The sequence below is a fragment of the Colobus angolensis genome, unplaced genomic scaffold (assembly GCF_000951035.1).
Source record: "Colobus angolensis palliatus isolate OR3802 unplaced genomic scaffold, Cang.pa_1.0 Scaffold109, whole genome shotgun sequence".
Taxonomy (NCBI): domain Eukaryota; kingdom Metazoa; phylum Chordata; class Mammalia; order Primates; family Cercopithecidae; genus Colobus; species Colobus angolensis.
This window is the reverse complement of record NW_012111919.1, coordinates 2,823,198-2,844,028: the sequence shown is the minus strand read 5'-3', so window position 1 is coordinate 2,844,028 and position 20,831 is coordinate 2,823,198. Positions and strand designations below refer to the sequence as shown.

Here is a 20,831-nt window from a genome sequence, read left to right as displayed (position 1 = left end):
AACTGGCACAAGACAGGGATGCCCTCTCTCACCACTCCTATTCAACATAGTGTTGGAAGTTCTGGCTAGGGCAGTCAGGCAAGAGAAAGAAATAAAAGGTATTCAATTAGAAAAAGAGGAAGTCAAATTGTCCCTGTTTGCAGATGACATGATTGTATATTTACAAAACCCCATCGTCTCAGCCCAAAATCTCCTTAAGTTGATAAGCAACTTCAGCAGTCTCAGGATACAAAATCAGTGTGCAAAAATCACAAGCATTCCTGTACACCAATAACAGACAAACAGAGAACCAAATCATGAGTGAACTCCCATTCACAGTTGCTACAAAGAGAATAAAATAGCTAGGAATCCAACTTAAAAGGATGTGAAGGACCTGTTCAAGGAGAACTACAAACCACTGCTCGATGAAATAAAAAGAGGACACAAACAAATGGAAGAACATTCCATGCTCATGGATAGGAAGAATCAATATTGTGAACATGGCCATATTGCCCAGGGTAATGTATATTTACCCATATACCCAAAGGAATATAAATCATACTGCCATAAAGACACATGCACACGTATGTTTATTGTGGCACTATTCACAATAGCAAAGACTTGGAACCAACCTAAATGTCCATCAATGATAGACTGGATTAAGAAAATGTGGCACATATACACCATGGAATACTATGCAGCCATAAAATAGGATGAATTCATGTCCTTTGTTGGGACATGGATGAAGCTGGAAACCATCATTATGAGCAAACTATCACAAGGACAGAAAACTAAACACTGCATGTTCTCACTCATAGGTGAGAATTGAACAATGAGAACACTTGCACACAGGGTGGGCAACATCACACACCGGGGCCTGTCGTGGGTTGTGGTGCCAGGGGAGGGATAGCATTAGGAGATATACCTAATGTAAATGACAAGTTAACGGGTGCAGCACACCAACATGGCACATGTATACCTATGTAACAAACCTGCTTGTTGTGTACATGTACCCTAGAACTTAATGTATAATAATAAAAGAAAAATACAAAAATTAAAAAATTTAAAAGTGCAGGTTTGTTACATATGTATACATGTGCCATGTTGGTGTGCTGCACCCACTAACTCGTCATTTACATTAGGTGTATCTCCTAATGCTATCCCTCCTCCCTCCCCCCACCCCACAACAGGTCCCAGTGTGTGATGTTCCCCTTCCTGTGTCCACGTGTTCTCATTGTTCAGTTCCCACCTATGAGTGAGAACATGCAGTGTTTGGTTTTCTGTCCTTGTGATAGTTTGCTCATAATGATGGTTTCCAGCTTCATCCATTTGTTTGTGTCCTCTTTTATTTCATTGAGCAGTGGTTTGTAGTTCTCCTACAAAAGCTTGAGAAGAATGGGCTATAGGAAGATATTGAAGCTAAGTTTCAGATGTTTGTGTAGTTATAAGTTATGTAAAGACCTCTGCAAATATGCAAACATTCCTTATAATTAACAACCCTGACATGAAGATCAAACGTATGAAATGGCTGCTTTTTTTTTTTTTTTTCACATTCAGGTAATTAAAGTGTAGAAAAATCTCTGCCCCAGAAGGTCTGAATATAATTCACATGAATGGAAAATGGCAAAAGTGGTTAGTTTCTTGAGTAGCATCTTAACTGAAACATACTAAAATGGCATAATTTTGCTTCAGTAATCAGTAGTTGAAAGATCTCGTGCTTTAATTCTTAGGATATGGGTTTAATTATTTCTGGAGCTAAATGATTTGAGACACTTGTAAAGATTAGCCCATATCTGACAATAATAGTAGTAATTGGTTCAACCCTAAGAAAATTGCCTCCAAACAATAACAATTACAAATAACTTATTTTGTATGTAAATATATAGTATATATAAACGTTAATGGCATGGATTCAGAAGTCATCCTGCTTGAATTCATATCTCTCTCACTTTCTGGATGAACCTCAGTTATCTCTTCAGTGGAATGAGGGAACTTCATAAGGTTTTTATGTATATTAAATGAAATAATATATATAAAGTGCATAAGTATAGCACCTGGAAAATAGTAAGCTGTCTCTACAACTGTTAATCCAGCTACTTCCCTGCAAGGCATATTCTTATCTTTCTGACATACAAAGTTTTTAAGACAGAGTAGAAAATCTCAAAAAGCAAGCTGTTGATTAAAATATAATGGCATTTGCAGTTTATAAACTGCATACTTATTAAATAAGCTGACTAGGCTTGTGTTTCCAGTGTGATCCTAAGGAGAGGAACACATGGCCTTAAGAGGAGATAAACAAAACTAGGATTACTTCTAGACCTATGTTTTGACAGCTAGAAAGTTTATCTTTGAAGGCTGTCTGGTTGACATTGCATGTTGGCTAAGACATTCCTTACAAATGTTGCAGTCATATAAAAAGAGAAACTGTGTGCTATTTTTTTTGTTTGTTTCCTGTTTGTACAGTGGGGAAGCACCCTGCCATAACTACATCAGGTGGGTTAAACTAATAAACAAATAGGCAGAGTGGCAGTGATAATGTTCTTTTGAAGATGTTGAAGTACTATTTGTCGCAGCTTCACTTAGTCATAACACATAGGCATCACTGCTGCTCTCCCAGAAAAATGGATGCATCTGTAATAAGCTATATAAACGGATGAAGTCTTTTAAGGATTTTTAAGATTTACTGTTTTTTTTAAGCCTATTTAATGAAACAGATTGCACACAATCCACACCTGAGCACCATACTGTTTACCTTGTGGCCATACTTCAAATTGTTTCTTAGCTTCTTTTCTGAAAAATGATTACCAACAATAATAATAAATTCCAGAAAAATAAGCATCAAAATACTTTCCTCTAACCCCCGCAAATGTAGCCAGTATAAAAAGTCCCAGTGTGCATGTTTACCTTCCTGTACTGTTAAAGAAAACACGGTTGTGCTTCATTATCAAAAGTTGATTCTGGTAGATAGCAGAAGAGAATGTGAAATATGCGAAAATGTTTTCTTAGGATAGAATGAATTGGCTAACATGGGAGTTCTTTTTTTAATGAGATAGTAACATAAGAAAATGTTTGGTCATGTACACAGATTTGGAAACCTTCACCGCACAGCTGTGTTATCAAATTAGGCATACTTCCTTAACCTAGGCGATATTTTTTTTTTTTACTAATATGAAGAATGAAAAATTTTTATTACTGTGACTTATCCTATCAAATTTTGACTATAAATTTCATTGAAATTATCATTATAATATCTAGGAAAAGTTTCACCTAGCAGGTAATAATTGTTCTCCAAAGGGAAGAGAGGAAAACCAGTCTCATCAACTAAGTATTAGTTGTGATAAAGTCTTTGGTCTTCTTATATTTTTATAAGGCAATGATGCATTCAGTGTACATATTAGAACTTCCTTACTGTTTTGGTCCATTCCCATTATTTCGGAGTGCATTTTAATTCTCAATTTGTTATTGATATAGATCAACCAAATATTACCCTGTGGTTGCTTATATATTTGTAGAGTTTCCCTTACATGCAGTTTTGCTTAACATGGGTCACAGTAAAGGATCATTTATAAAAGTAATGGATTGTTTCCTGTTTCTGCCAGCTGATTTGATCAATCTAAAGTTCCTTATGTACTATGAGTTACATAACCAGTATGGAATCTGTGTGGTACATTCTCATTTTAGTTGGGTGTTAACTGAATTAGCCATTTATATCCTTTAAATCATTGAGGACATTTTAATAAACACTTGAACTGCTCTGTTCTTCATGTACCCTGCTCCAGCAATATGGTTCACCTGGCTGTTACTCAAACACACCACATTAGCTTTCTATGACCTCTACACATGCTCTTCCCTCGCTACAAAATTTATTTTTCTGATCATCTCTTAGCTTACTCCCTAACTGCCTTTGCACAAATGTCACCTTTCATCAAATCCTTTCCTAAACACCCTATTTAAAGCTATCCCACCACCCCTCGCAGTTTCTAGTCCTCTTTTATTATTTTATCTGCCCCCTCATAGGACTTGTGACTTACTACCATTATACATATCTGATTCAATTATTATTTATTGCTTAAATTGTTATAATCATTATAAATCACTTATGGCTAATTAATATACATATTATGCTCAGTCATTTACTTGATTAGTTAGCCTCAATTATATTTTATTTTTAATTTTTTTTTTTTTTTTCTTTTTTTGAGGCGGAGTCTTGCTCTGTCGCCCGGACTGGAGTGCAGTGGCCGGATCTCAGCTCACTGCAAGCTCCGCCTCCCGGGTTTACGCCATTCTCCTGCCTCAGCCTCCCGAGTAGCTGAGACTACAGGCGCCCGCCACCTCGCCCAGCTAGTTTTTGTATTTTTAGTAGAGACGGAGTTTCACCGTGTTAGCCAGGATGGTCTCGATCTCCTGACCTCGTGATCCGCCCGTCTCGGCCTCCCAAAGTGCTGGGATTACAGGCTTGAGCCACCGTGCCCGGCCTTATTTTTAATATATATTTTTAATTGACAAATAGAAAGTGTATAGATTGGTACAATATGGTGTTTGGAAATAAGCATATATTGTGGAATGACTAAATCAAGCTAAGTGACTTATGCAGTACCTTACATGCTTATCTTTTTTTGTGGTAAGAACACTTAAAATCTATTCTACTATCTTAGCAATTTAAAAATGGGCAAAGGACTTAAATAGACATTTCTTCAAAAAAAAAATACAAATGACCAACATGTATATGAAAAGGTGCTCAACATCACTAATTATCAGAGAAATGCAAATCAGAACCACAATGATGTATCACCTAACACCTGTAAGGATGTCTATTAGAAAAACAAAATATAACAAGTGTTGACAAGGATATGGAGAAATAGAAATCTTTGTACACCTTGTATACTGTTGCAAGAGCATTGGTAGAACTACTTTGGAAAACTCTTTGTAATTATCTACTAAAGATGAATATATGCCTACTATATGACCCAGTATTTCTACTTTGAAGTGATGTAGCCAACAGAAAACATGCATACATGCACCAAAAGACATATACAAAAATGTTAATAGGACTTCTGGTTTCCAGTTCCACATGTAAGGAGCTTAGAAGTTGCCCTTCCAACTCTAATAAGTAAAAAGCTGTGCAAACTGATAAATCAACCTTATTGGACCCAGGATAGGGGAGGACACAGGGAAACCCACTGTCCCCAAAAGACTAGAGAGACAGACTGGCAAATACCGAGAGCCACAAGTTACTAGAGATGCAGTCACAAATAGAAACCCCCACAGGAAGCAGTGCCTTGGTAGAAAAACCTGAGCTGTAATTGATGAATTATAGGAGGTTCAGTATGAACAACTCTGAAAGTTTAAAACTCCAGGGGGACCCACTCATGGGGAAACCCTACTATTTTGTTAGACTTACCTACATGAGCTAAATTAGATTCTCCAAGTAAATATTGCAGAAAAATCCCTATGTGCTTCTGGCAGGGGGAGGATGAAATGAACCATTTTGAAATATGCCAGAGCACTGTGCTCTTCTTAACAAGGTCTGCCCCCAGGAGAAATTAGTTAGCTAAATCCTGACCTGCTGGGGTATTATTAGAGCCTGACCCAAGGGAAGGGAAATACCTAACTCTTGTCAGCTCTAACCTTCTGCATCAGAGAAGGGAAATACTAAACTCCAGACAACTCTAGCCATCCTGTTCTGCCAAAGAGGGGAGAAGAATACTGAGGAAACACTTAGAAGTTTGTAGACCAGAGGCATATGCTTACTAAAAGACTGAGACTTAATCATAGGATGATGGAATGTCTCTCCTCCCCTTTCCCCCACCTAACTACTGCATTACTAAAACCTGATTTACAGAAGTTCCTTTTACCTGGTACATCATATCCAACTACCAAGAAAAAATTACTAGGCATACCAAAAGGCAAAAAAAAAAAAAAAATGAAAGAAAGAAAAGAAAAACAATCTGAGGAGAATAGAGCAAGCTTCAGACCCAGACAGGTAGGCATTCTGGAATTATCAGATGAGGAATTTAAATCCGCTATGATTAATACACTAATGGCTATAACAGATAAAGAAGGCATCATTCAAGAATAGGTAGACAATGTAAGAAGAGAGATGGAAATCCTAAGGAGAAAGCAAAAAGAAATACTAGAGAGTAAAAACACTGTAAAATAAAGAATGCCTTTGATGGGCTTATCAGTAGATTGAAAGTGGCTGAAGAAAGAGTCTCTGAGCCTAAGAATATCTCAACATAAACCCCCAAAACTGAAAAGCAAAGAAAAAGGCTGGGAAAAGAAAAAAAAAAAGAATAAGGACTGCGGGACAACTACAAAAGGTGAAACATATGCGTAAGGGGAACACTAGATGGAAAAGAAAGAGAGAAAGAAACAAGAAATATTTCAAACATTAATGACAGAGATATTTCTTAAATTAATGTCAAATATCAAATTTCAGATCCAGGAGACTCAGAAAGAAAATAATAGGGGCTTGAAACTCAGATCTTCATAAAGAAAAGAAGAGTATCAAAGAGGAAATAAAGATAAAAATGTTTATTTTTCTTATTCTTAATTTATCTAACTGATAAGTTTGTTCAAAATAATAATAGCAACAGTGCTTTCGATTATGTATGTTTATATGTTATATGTATGCCTACATATAAGTGAAATGAATGCAACAACACAAAGAGCAGGAGGGAAGACTTAGGATTATATTGTTTTTGTAAGATACACTACTTGTAAAGTGGTGTAGTGTTATTTAAAAGTGAACTTGGACTAGTTGTAAATGGATATTGCAAACCCTAGGGCAATCACTGGAAGTTTGTTTTTGTTTTTTTTTTTTTAAGTATAACTGACATGCCAAGAAAGGAGAGAAAATTGAATCATATAAAATGCTCAGTTAAAACCACAAAAGGCAGAAAATATGTGGAAGGTGGAAATAGGAACAAGAACAACAGAGAAAATAATGACAAATATAGTTGATATTAATTTAACTACCAATAATCACTTTAAACATCAGTTGTCTAAATGCACCAAATAGACCTGGCGTGGTGGCTCACACCTATAATCCCAGCACTTTGGGAGGCTGAGGAAGGAAGATCACTTGGGCCTAGGAGTTCGAGACCAGCCTGCGCAACATAGGGAGCGAGACCATCTCTACAAAAAATTTGAAAAATTAGCCAGGCATGGTGGTGTGTGCCTGTAGTCCCAGCTACTCAGAAGGCTGAGGTGGGAGGATCTCCTCGAGCCTGGGAGGTCAAGGCTGCAGTGACAGAGTGAGATCCTGTCTCCAAAAAAAAAAGAAAAGAAAAGAAAAAGAAAAGCACTAATTAAAAGATTGTTAGAGTGGATCAAAAAAACAAGATTCAACTATATGTTGTTTAGAAGAAGTCCACTTTAAATATAAAGATACATGTAGATGAAAAGTAAATGGATGGAGAAAAATATACCAAGCTAACACTAATCAAAAGAAAACAGGAGTAGCTACATTTCAGACAAGGCAGACTTTCAAAGCAAAGAAAGTTATCCAGGATAAAAAAGGTCATTACATAATGATAAAGAGGTCAGTCCTCCAAGAAGACATAACAGTCCTTTACATGCATGTGCCTAGCAGCAAAGCATAAAACTATGTGAGGCAAAAACTGATAGAACTATGAGCATAAATACATGCATCCACTATCATAGTTGGAGATTTTAACACCCCTTTATCAGAAATGGACAGATCCAGCAGGCAGTAAATGGGTAAAGACATAGTTGAATCCAACAACACCATCAATCAACTTGTATAATTGACATCTATAGACTACTTCATCCAACGAGAGCAGAATACACATTCTTCTCAAGATCACATGGAACATTCACCAAGATAGACCACATTATGGTCCGTCAAGCAAACATTAACAAATTTAGAATAGAAATTATATAATGCCTGCTCTCAGACCACAGTGGAATTTAGAAACCAATAAAGGAAAGATAACTGGAAAGTCCCAAAATACATGGAGATTAAACATGGATTAGAAAAGAAATTTCAAGATAAATTAAGAAATAATTTTGAACTAAATGAAAATGAAAACAGAACTTATCAAAATTTATGAGATGCTGCAATGAGCCAGGATCATGCCATAAAATAAAATTAATATATCAGAGATGCATGTACTCCGTGTCCATTGGAACACCCTTCACAATAGCAAAGTTAACAGGATCAACCTAAGTGTCCATCAGCAGATGAATGGATAAAGAAAATGTGTGTGTGCACAATGGAATACTGCTCAGCCTTAAAAAGAAGTTTGGTCATGTGCAACAATGTAGATGGAGCTGGAGAATATTATGTTAAGTGAAATAAACCAGACACAGGAAGACAAATACCACATGTCCTCACTTATATGTGGAATCTGAAACAATAGAACTTACAGAGCAGGGAGTAGAATGGTGATTACTAGAGTCTGGGGTGGTGGGCAGTGGGAGAAGGAGGAGAGGATGGTCAGTGGGTACAAAGCCTCAATTAGGAGGAATACAGTTTTTTCCTTTGGGACATATTGCACAGCACAGTAAGTATAGCAAAAACAGTCTTTAAAATATACTGGAACAACTGAACATCCACGTGCAAGAAAATGAATCTAGACACAGACCTTATACTTATCACAAAAACTAACTCAGAATGGATTATAGATCTAAATATGAAGCACAACTATAAAATGACTAGAAGATAACATAGGAGAAAACCTAGATGACCTTGGATATGATGATGACTTTTTAGATACAAACCAAAGGTGCAATCAGTGAAAGAAATAACAGATAAGCTGAACTTCATTAAAATTAAAAGCTTCTACAGAAAGCAGGGTCAAGAGAATAAAAAGATAAGTCATAGACTGAGAGAAAATATTTGAAAAGACACATCTGATAAAAGACAAATCCAAAATATACAAGGAACTCAGAAAACTCAAAATAAGAAAAATATAAAACCTATTTAAAAATGGGTCAAAAACCTTAACAGACACCTCACCAAAGAAGATATACAGATGACAAATAAACATGAGAAGATGTTCCACATCATATGGCATCAAGGAAATGTAAATTAAAAAGACAATGAGATAACACCATACCTGTTAGAATGGCCAAAATTCAGAACACTGACAATAAATATAGAAACAGCAGGATATGGAGCACCTCTCATTCATTACTGGTGGGAATCAAAATAGTCCAACCACCTGGAAGACAATTTGGTGATTTCACACAAAACTAAACATATTCTTACCATGTGTTCCAGCAATTGTGCTCTTAGATATCTACCCAAAGAAGTTGAAAACTTAGTGCACACGGACATTTATAGCAGCTTTATTCATAATTGCCAAAACTTACAAGCAACCAGTATTTCCTTCAGTAGGTGAATGAATAAATACACTATGGTACATTCAGATGATAGAATATTTTTTAGCATTAAAAAGAAATGAGGGGGCCTGGACATGGTGGGTCACGTGTGTAATCCCAGCACTTTGGGAGGCCAAGGCAGGGGGATGATTTGATCCCAGGAGTTCAAGACCAGCCTGGGCAACACAGGGAGACCCTGTCTCTATAAAAATACAAAAAATGAACCAGGCATGGTGGGGCACACCTGTAGTCCCAGTTACTTGGGAGGCTGAGGTGGGAGGATCACTTGCACTCAGGACGTCAAGGTTGCAGTGAGCTGTGATTTTGCCTAGTTATTGGCTGAGAAGGTGGTGAGTGGTGGTTCTTCTCAGTCTGAACAGATCTCTAGTCATTCTAAAACCCAGTCATTTGTCATTACTGTACAGAAGAAACAATAAGTAATGGACCTATCCCTTAAGAAAAACTCTCATCAAAATATGCTTCTTTATTGTAGGTAATTCGCGCCTTTCTGCTGTTTCCAACAATTGAACGAATGTCTGAGTCACCCAATGGCAGAATTGCCACTCCACTTTTGTGCCGGTTTCGATATGTTCTCTATGTTACTGGCTACTTATTATTGAAACTGTGTCCTGAGAAAATCAAGTCCTTGCTAATCAGAAGGTGCCTTCAATTAATGAACCTGGAGAATGAATTTTCGCCATTGAATGTATTAGAACCATTCTGCCTTGGTAAGCACAGATTTTAAAATGTGTATGTTTATTCTTGTATCGCAAAGTGTTTACACAATACTCTCTGACAGTGGACAAATATCAAGCAAGGAATTATTTACTAGTTTTTTATTTTTCTCTTCCGAAAGTTTAAAACTAGAAGTAAATAAAATTAGAAACAGAATGAGGGAATTTTTACGTGAGAAATTAGACAGAAAAGCCTCATCGTTTTAATTTTATCATACGTTTCTGATTCTTCACTCTAGCTGCAGGATGGTGAGAAACACTTCTTCTGCACATAGTACATAGTATATACGGAGTCCCTACAGGAATCCTGGGTATGCCTGTCAGCTCAGTGGGAGTACTTTACAAAAAACAGCAGAAGGACACAAAGCCTAATACTCTTATAGAGTTAACAGGTTGTTTTTATTTTCCTTGTTTAAATGTTTTGGGAGAATTTAAACCATAGAAGTAATAAATAGTTGTCATGGTAATGTATTTTAATACTGGGTGCTTTGCTGATTGTATTTTATGAATATGCTAGGAAATGTTTTTGTGACTACTTTTTGGCTTCAAAAGTTGTTTTAAAATATAATTTATCGTTTTAGATCATACTATTTTATACTATATTTATAAATGACTTTCATAATAAAGTAGTCCTAGTTTCTTAATCTATAAGGTGGGGATAACAATACCCCATACGTCAAATGTTATTCTAGTGTTAAATGTGATAAAATATGCAAAGCTTCTATCTGGTATTTTATTTAAAACAGACCTCCAATGAATGATGTAACAATTAGTTGCAGCAGTAGCTAATGGCACTTTCTAAGCTTTTACCTGTGATCCTCAAAAGAACTAATAAGGTTTAGTATTGCTATTGTCCCCCTTTTAAATGAAGCAACTGAGGTACAAAGAGGTTACATGATTGCCCAAAGTTATACAACTAGTATGTAGTGTTGAAGCCCAGGCATTCTGCCACTGTATTGCATGTCCTTTCACCATAGCTGCTGCTGTTGCCCTAGTTAATGATAACAGCAGGACTCCTGAATAAAGGTTTCCATGCTCAGCTGTATTAAGAATGCCATAAGGTCACATGCCTAATGAACTAGAAACAAGTTAACAGCCCTGCCTGTTCAGTTGTACAGCTGCAGTTCATATGGGAGGTATTTTTCTAAATATGTAACAAGAAGCAGTCCTCACAAATACAAAATTCAGTATATTTATCCTATTGATAGATTTTTCCCCCTTCCATTTTCCCCCCAATTTCCACTCTTTAATACAGCCTTAGCATAGTGGTTAAAAAAGATGAGATAGGAAGAGGGGAAGCAAGGGCTAAGGACAGTCATGGAAATTGCCAGAGGTTGAAGTTGGAAATATCCCTTAAAGACCATTTGGTCCAACTCCTCATCTCTCCACCATATTGTTACAGGAAAGGGGTCCCGATGTACACCCTAAGAGAGGGTTCTTGGATCTCGTGCAAGAAAGAATTCAGGGTGAGTCTGCAGTGCAAAGCAAAAGCAAGTTTATTAAGTGAGTAAAGTGGTGAAAGAATAGCTCCTCCATAGACAGAGTAGGATACTCCTGAAAATAAGAGGAGGGATGTACCCACCCCAGGTACAATGCTTGTATATATAGGGAGATGTCTTCTGCTACAAGTTTGTGAAAAAGGATTAATTTTCTTAATTACTATATTTTGCAAGAATCGATATTATTATTATTTTGAGATGGAGTCTCACTCTGTCACCCAGGCTGGAGTGCAGTGGCATGATCTCGGCTTACTGCAACCTCCGCTTCCCAGGTTCAAGTGATTCTCCTGCCTCAGCCTTCCAAGTAGCTAGGACTACAGGCAAGCACCACTGTGCCCAGCTAATTTTTGTATTTTTTTTTAGAGACAGAGTTTCACCATGCTGGCCAGGCTGGTCTCAAACTCCTGACCTTGTGATCCACCCATCTCAGCCTCCCAAAGTACTGGGATTACAGGCGTGAGCCACCGCACCCAGCCCAAGAATCGATATTACTATCTTTGAAGCAAAATTAGGAATGCCTTTGTTCTCCAGATATCAGGATATCTGGACACTCCCAAGTCTGAGTCTGTTTTAGTAAACATTATTAATTTGTTCCCTTAACTTTAAACATCTAGAGGCTCGGAATGCCTTACTTTCTGAGAATACAGTCCAGCAAGTTTCAGCCTCATTTTCCTAGCCCACACTCAAAATGAAGTCTCTCTGGTTCAAAGGCCTCTGACAATATTATGGAACAGATGCCTACTGGTGAAAATGATACTGACAAGAAGTCAGAAACCCTCAACTCTCATTTTGGTTCTGTCCTAGAGTCACTCTGTGGCTTCCGTTTAATTACTTCCCCTCATTGATTTTCAGATGTTGATTACATCAAGAGTTAGAGCCAGTCTACCTTTGGAAATTACTTGAGACCCAATGGAATCAACATTTGAAATTCTGGCAAATATATGTAAAATTCTCCACATATACTTTGATAAGATCATTTTACTTCTCTTTACAGGTTTGTTTGTCCTTCCTAGCCCCTTGTTACTCTTTGCCATTTTCTTTTTGTGTTGTAGAATGGATTTTATAAAGCATTCTTTAGTTACAGATTCCATTTTCCTCCTGGGATTTCTGCTTCCAGGAAGATAGAGTAAATGGACTTTCCACTATTTCTCCTGCTAAGTACAAAAAACCCTGGATATTATCTATAAAACAACATTAAGAAGACTATACAAGGTAGAGAATAGAAAGCAGACTATGTAGGGACTTTGGGACCCAAGCAATAAACAGTGGTGAGTTCCCTAGGTTTTCTTTTTATCACATATATCCTAAGTGTGGAGCCAGCAACCCAGAAACACCAAAGGTAGAAACTTTTAAAGGCCCCAACAAAAGCCTACTCTCTCTAGCCCAAAGACCAGGAAAGGAGCAGTGTTTCATAGAGTATGAAAAAATAGTCTTCTCCCTACCTTGTATACAAAAGAGAGATTAACAAAAAAATATATAAATTTATTAACATTATATTTCATATGTACATGGGAGATACCCAGAGAAATGAATACATCTCAAAGAGGTGGCTTCTGAGTTCAGACTTAAATACTAAATACTTCAACTAAAACAAAGAAAAGAAGTCAGTAATGGGAGGTAACCAAGAAAAGCACTGTATACAAGACAAAAGTTTCTTATGCAGATTTAGGTTGGTGCCCTTTGCATTGATAATAGAATCCCTGGTGATTTAGAGTCATCCTTCATGGTACAGAGAGGAAAACACCCATTCAAATGGAAATGTCCTTTATAGACGTGAACTTCCCTTTAAAAAGGGAACTTCTCCATTTTTAGAGCTTCTCCTGTGTCTCCAGTTTCTCAAAATACTCAGTTTAAAATAATCTTTTTGCCCAAGAGGCATCTTTAGGGATGGTATATTTTGGGTCCCCTACAGTCATTTTGCGGCAGTATATTCTGGTCTTCAGTACTTTCTTTCTTTATTATTATTATATATTTTTTGAGACAGAGTCTCACTCTGCCACCCAGGCTAGGGTGCAGTGGCTCAATCTCGGCTCACTGCAACCTCCGCCTCCTGGGTTCAAGCAGTTCTCCTGCCTCAGTCTCCCAAGTAGCTGGAACTACAGGTGCCCGCCACAACTCCCAGCAAATTTTTGTATTTTTAGTAGAGAGGGGGTTTCACCATATTGGCCAGGCTGGTCTCAAACTCCTAACCTCAGGTGATCCACCCACCTTGGCCTTCCAAAATGCTGGGATTATAGGCACGAGTCACCGCAACTGGCCTCTGGTCTTTAATACTTTCTAAAAGAAACCTTTAGACAGTAACTGCTCTACTCTACTCCAGCCATATCCAGCCATGCTTGCAGAGATTGAGTGGACTTTACCCTCTCCCCAGCAGTAATGAAGCACCCCCTCTCTTTCCCTGCTCTCGAGTACTGTCCCAGAAGAGGCTGAGAAGAGAGCAAAGACTTTAATCACTGCCCTGCAGTAATGGGTCTACCATCGCCACTACCCCCATGTTATCAGTAAAGGTCATGTGGGAGAAGTAGCAAGGGACTCCCACTTGTCCCAGCCAAGATGGTAACAGTGAAAGCCTAGTACAGAGTCAGAATTGCTTTCCCTACCCAGCAGCTTTAAGGAGCCCCTTCACCCCTTGGGTGTCAACGTAGCAGGACGAGCCTCAGACAAAACTCCTCAGACACTGAGTTAAAGAAGGAGGGTGTTTATTCGGCCAGCGGCATCGGCAAGACTCCTGTTTCAAGAGCCGAGCTCATCGGCAAGACTCCTGTTTCAAGAGCCGAGCTCCCCGAGTGAGCAATTCCTGTCCATTTTAAGAGCTCACAACTCTAAGGGGGTGAGCGTGAGAGGGTTGTGATCAATTGAGCAAGCAGGGGGTACGTGACTGGGGGCTGCATGCACCGGTAATTAGATCGGAACAAAACAGGATAGGGATTTTCACAGTGCTTTTCTATATAATGTCTGTAATCTATAGATAACAACCGATTAGGTCAGGGGTCGATCTTTAACTACCAGGCCTAGGGTGTGGGACTGGGCTGTCCACTTGTGGATTCCATTTCTGCCTTTTAGTTTTTACTTTTTCTTTCTTTGGAGGCAGAAATTGTGCCTAAGACGATATGAGGGATGGTCTCCTCCTTTACTCCCCGCCTTTGAGACTCTCACTCAATAGTGGGAGTTCTCACTTTCATTTTTACTACGTATGTCTTCTTGCAAGACAGATCGATAGTGATTCATATAGTACACTTGTGCTGAAGCATTTTGGTGAACTAAGATAGCAAGGAAGCTCTTTATCGTTTGAAGAAGTACAGATAGCAAACAAGGGAGCAGTAAGCAGGTTCCTATTACTATTATAACTCTTATTATAAAAGTTTTAAATCCTCCTAGCACTGGGAACCATTTTCTAAACATGACCCCAGGATCAAATCCATGCCACACTTGCATGGGCACATATGCCAATTTTGTCATATCTCTAACTATGTCTTCAACTACTTGCCCTTGATTATCTATGTGTAGGCAGCAATGAGTAAGGTTAAATTTCTACAGACCTCTCCTTCAGCTGCTAGCAAGTAGTAAAGAGCTAATCTATTTTGATAGATAGCATTTCTCATCTGATCTTCTTGCCAGGCCAGAATAGTCAAGGCTCTGCCAGTTTTATTAGTGATTATTTTTAAGACAGCTTGTAACCGTATGATTTGGTTGATCATGTAAATGGGGGTCTGGTATCCTCACGAGCCGTCTTGTGCCTAAGTAGCAGGCCTATAATATTGTATGCTTCTCTCAGAGGGCCATTTATCATTTTTTTCAATTTCCTATAGCTATGCTTCTCTTTTCGTGGGAAGCATAGACAGGGAAGCCTAGGAGTTTGCCTGTTTTTATGGGCAGTAGGAAGAAAGATGGTTTAATAGTGTCAATAACACAACTACCTACCTACTGGTCAGGTAATTTGGCATAAGCTCTATGCCTACATATCTAGTATAATCTAGTGGGGGCTGTCCAGTCCTGGTGGGACTCCGGGTGGATCCACACAGTTTGCAACTTTGGGAATTTACTAAATGGATTCCTCTCTGTGTGATTTGAACTCCACCAAGTGACTGTTTCTGTGGTACCATTATACAGTTTCTGTCTCAGACAACTAAGTCATCCTACAGGGTGAGTGAATTCTTTTCTTTCTCTAGCTATGCAATATTGTCCAATAATTGAGGCTTTTGGGACCTAGAAATTATCAGGGTGATTCTTTTGAGCTGGGAATTCATCAGGAACTGGATCTGTAAGTACTCATTATCGGGCTTCCCATAGCCGTTGATCTCCTATTACAGTTCCTCCACATACATAACATGAAGTGACATTGAGAGACTGGGCTCCATGCTCAGCTAATTGCAAAAACAAATTTCTTGTTTTTCCTGGAATTTCTGGTACTGGCACATTTAGTTCATCATAGAAAGTTTGAAACACTGTCTCAGGAAAGTGTTTATAAACTTCTCCTCGAACCAAGATATTTACTTGAAGATTCAGTCCAGCCCCATCGATTCCTAAGGTCACACGCTCCTCTTTTTTCCAGCGAGGATCAAGGGGATTGGTTATTACTAGCTCTAAGGGGTTACATTGTCCTTTAGTACAGGAAGGGTTATTTTTTCCTTTCTGAAGGTGGACTGGATCCTTTTCATTTTTTTTTTAATCTAAATGGCCTAAATGACACAAGACCAGTATTTACATTTGTTTCCACACAGTCCTAATTTATGACAGATGTACTTATTTTCTGCCATATAGCCTCTTTTCTAATTAAGAGAACTACACCTTATTCCTAACGTATTACTATTAATGACAGCACAGGCATCAAATTTTAAGGTGACTTGTTTGGGCACCTCTTTTTCTTCTGTTTTGGCTAACACTTTACTTGTATCATTTATGAGCCTCCACCAGTCCTCAGTCCTTAATCTTATTTTTAAAAAACTCTGGTCATAGGAGGCTCAGATGGGGCATAACACACATCAGGTTGGTCATTTCCTGGGCTACATACCCTGTATAGAATAACATTATACAAACAAGTTCTTTTTAGAGTTCCAGTACACTTAAAATAACTGTAAAATAATAGGACCATAGCAACCTTTGGTCCTACCTCAGTGACTTGATGTATACACTGGGAACAGTCCTCAGTCTGAGGAAGGTCAGTTGAAGTCCTTACTATAAAAGTCCAAATTTTAAGGAAAATGAGTCCCGCAATGAGTTTTCTCATGCTTCGGCTGTGCATGGACCAGTCAGCTTCCGGGTGTGACTGGAGCAGGGTTTGTCTTTGTCTTCAGAGTCGCTTTGCAGGGGTTGGCGAAGCTGCTCCTGTCCATGTAATGCTCACAGTCTCCTGATATTTCAGGATGGTTTCGGAGGTTGGGCCTGCCAGAATAAACTGAGTCCAACACCTCTACACAGTTATGTTTAACTGGGCTCTCTGATACCGGGAGCAAGGTGGTGGGGTTTAGGGTGTTGCAAACTTCAGTGGTTATGTGGGGATTTTCACATAGCAAGCTTTGGTACTTGGTTAATCTAGCATTTGTTAACTGATGATGTCCTTTGATAGTCATTAAAGTTACCACAGCATGGGGGGCCTTTATATTCAGTTTTTGTCTAAGGGTTAGTTTATTTGCTTCTTGTGCTAACAGGGCCGTTGCTGCTAGGGCCGTTAGACCTGGGAGCCAGCCTTTGGAAATCCTATCTAGTTGTTTTGAGAGATAGGCCACTGGCCTTGGCCAGGGCCCCACAGTCTGGGTTAAAACTCCAACTGCCATTTTTTCTCTTTCTGACACGTAGAGTGTAAAGAGTTTTGTCAGGTCAGGTAGCCTCAGGGCTGGGACCGACATGAGTTTTTCTTTTAACTCATGAAAAGCTTATTTCTGTTGGTTGTAATAGATGTAGTGTATCTAATCTACATTTTTATTAACTGTCACCTACTCAAATATTGAGTCAAATCCTGCAGCTATTTGATTTCAAGCTTTAAATTGATCTGGTATTCCTCGTGGGACTCCAGTTGCATCTAAATAGACGTGAGAGTCAAAAGACTTATAAGGGGCTTCTCTCGCTTTATGATGTCTTATTTTTTTTCCTTCTGGTTGATGAAATGCCAGGGTGAAAGGGATAGCCAATTGGACTAAAGTACAAGTGCCACTCCACTTATTCGGCAGAGTGCCCGGTAAAGGTCCACCACAATACCACCACACATCCGCTCAGGGGTGAACAAGGGCTGACTGATTGATAAGTTCTTGAAAATTCTTAAGCTCACTGCATCCTTTCAGGTCTCCAAGGGATACTAAGTTTCCTCCCTGTCGTGAGAGACACAAAGTGAACTTAGTGTTGGGAGACAGAAGCTGGATGGCCCTTGGGGGCTGACCTGCAGGGTGCCAGACTTTGGGATATGGCAGAGAGAGCTTGGCACGACTTATTACTCCAGCCTGTAGAATCCTGGAAAAGAGCTACCATGCAGCCCACACCTGGTTGACTGGAGGACCACCTTAGTGGAAAGGGGACAGTCTGGGCCTCTGGCCTGCCATGTGCACAAGCATAACAGTTGCTTTTGTTTAACATTCAGATGGAATATTTGATCTATTTTGACCATGCATTTGCATCTTGGTATCCTGTCTTAATTGCTAAAGTTTGTTTTAAGTCTTTAACTTCTATGATCTTCTAGTAAAATGAATGTATGGTTTTAGGAAATTACAGAAACTGGTTGGGGCAGTCCATCCTTGCTCTTTAGTGGTCCACAGAACGTTGGACCAACTATGGCATGTAAGCTCTATATTGCGGGGGCAAGACTCCTGGTTGGCACTGGGGTCTTTATTGAAATCTCCTGGATTAAATGGTCCTAGTTTACTAATGCTCAGTCTGAGGAGAGTCAGAAGGGACAGAAGTACTTTTCTGAAGTAGAAAGCTGTCTTTGACTTGGCAAGTCCTCATAGATACTAACAAGGCAAGCATTAAATGCAATAGTTTGAGGCAAAATTGACTTGGTTATGTTAATAACTAGATGGTCAGCAATAGAACGAGGAAAGAAAAAAGAGTAATAGAATAGATGAAAAGAGTTAAATTTTTCTTAGCTTTAATTTGGTAGGGTTTCCCCCGGGACTATGGCCCACGACTCTGGAGGGGGTGGCACTTTCTTGACTTGGGTGTGATGAGTCCATTCTTTTTTCTTTTTTTTTTTCTGTAAGAACAGCAGTCTTGGTGGTTAGCAGCACAAGGTAGGGTCCTTCCCAGGCTGGCTCAAGTTTTTCTTCTTTCCACCCTTTGATGAGAACATGATCTTCAGGCTGGTGCTGGTTTACCAGAAATTCTAGGGGTGGTACATGTGCTAAAAGACTTTTAGTTTTTGAGAGAAAGGAAAGTGGAAGATAAACCAAGTATATAATTTTTAAGAAACTGACCTTTTGTTTTAAATGTGGGGACCTTGGCAGTGGACTTTATAGTCCTTAGCGCCTTTTTACTGAGAATTTTCCTTTAGCACCTATTTTTATTAGTTTTTAAACTAAAGAAAGCCAAATACTATTTTATATTTAACAATGCTTCTCGTATGATATTTATACCAGATAAACTAAATTTTATCTTTATATTCATGTGTTATTAATGTTAAACCTAATTTTAATAAAACCTTGTAGAGATATTTATCTAATTTTTAATGTTTGACCATAAGGTAAGATTTTATAGACTCTTTAAACTTTTATGATTTTTGTTAAAGAGCAGGTTGGTGCTTTAAGAAAAACCTGTTATGCTTTTACTTTAAACTTTTCAATGTAGGTAAAAATGTACATTCTTATGCCTCCTTATAATCCTTTCACCAAAGGTATATTTTAGTTTTCTTATACACCTTGCACATAAACTTTTTTTTTTCAGTAGTTTTACATTCAGGAGGCCTAGTTACTTCTAAATTATACAATATTTTTTGCATAAATTCTTTTTTGTAACATTTTTCTGTTTCATGACTTTTGCAGACAGTTCTTCAACATGCCTCAACTTTCTGACTTACTACAATTATTTCTTTCTTTAAACAACCAGTTAATTTATTTCAGGACAAGAATTTACCATATAATACTCTTTTTATTTAAATTCTACCGCCCAGCTTTTTTTTCCTTTTTTTTTTTCCTTAGGATACTTCTGAACTGATGAGGTGTGCTCACAATGAGGTTTCCTCTGAAAGTTTTTTTTTTTTATACTTTGTTGTTGTTGTTGTTGTTAGCAAAGCAGTTGCCACTATGGATTGAATGCATTTGGGTGATCCGTGGGTTACTGGGTTAAGAATGTTTGATTGGAAGGCCTCAGTGCTTTCGGGATACACCCTTGTTTACACTGACAACAAAGTGGTATTGGGGTGTTATAGGGTTACAGAGAATACCTTCAATTATCAATTATAGGTTTTAAATTTACCTTGGCTTTTAAAGGAATAGGGTACACTTTTTTTTCTTAACTACTTGTATATCTCTTTCTTTCTCTCTTTGACTTTGTCTCTCTCTTTAACTTTCCTTTTACCTCTGTCTCTTCTCTCTGCCTCTCTCTTTCTTTCTCTCTCTTTCTCTCCTTGACTCCCTCTTTGTCTATCTCTTCCTCTCTCTCTTTGCCTCTTTTCCTCTCTGTCTCTTTCCTTTCTCTCTCTCTGCTTGTCTTTCCTTACCTCTGCCAGCCACTTATGCTGCTGTTATCTCAACCACTGTGTGTTGGGGACGGGGATCTAAAACCAGCTGTAACCAAGTTTCTATATATGGGAACTGGTCTGGGTTCCCTGACTTACAGGTTACCTTGTGCCATACCTTTGAAACAAGGGACCTGTCCAGGCTTCCTTCTAATGGCCAACCTACCTCTAATGCTGGCCAGTCTATCTTACACAAAGTTTTAAGTTTTCCTAGTGTCACAGTACTCCATAGTCTCCTTTAAATTCTTTTTTGAAATTTTTTCAACATAGTTCCTAGTAGGGTGGGCTTATTTGTGCCTGACCTCTGCTTCTTCGAGACAAAACACCACGCTGACAACACACGCACACCACAGAACAAAGAACGGGTAAAAAGAGCACACACACACTTTTGCCGTTAGCACCAAACCAAAATCAAAATATCCAGAAATCTAAGCCAGGTCAAAAACAAAACCAAAGTATCAAGCAATCCAAGTCAAGTCAAAAACAAAAACCAAAGTGCCAGTACAGGCACACTATGGGTGATCAGGCCACGCTTCCGCTCAAATGGAGTGGGCAAGTTCCCAAGACCGGTCCTGTCAAGCGATTCAAACCAAGTCAAAACCAAAACCA

At 38.5% G+C, this 20,831-nt stretch overlaps 1 protein-coding gene across 7 annotated transcripts in view; it reads left to right on the top strand.

Annotated features, from left to right (window-relative positions):
• Positions 1-20,831, top strand: part of LDAH (lipid droplet associated hydrolase) — a 155,957-nt gene that overhangs the window by 77,502 nt on the left and 57,624 nt on the right. For 6 of the 7 annotated variants that reach the window (XM_011950651.1, XM_011950640.1, XM_011950632.1 and 3 more), the window contains one exon: positions 9,821-10,055. The exons of the other annotated variant lie outside the window; for it this stretch is intronic. In XM_011950651.1, the coding sequence (XP_011806041.1) occupies positions 9,821-10,055 (235 nt within the window). The remainder of the gene's footprint in view (positions 1-9,820; positions 10,056-20,831) is intronic. 7 annotated transcript variants of the gene reach the window in all.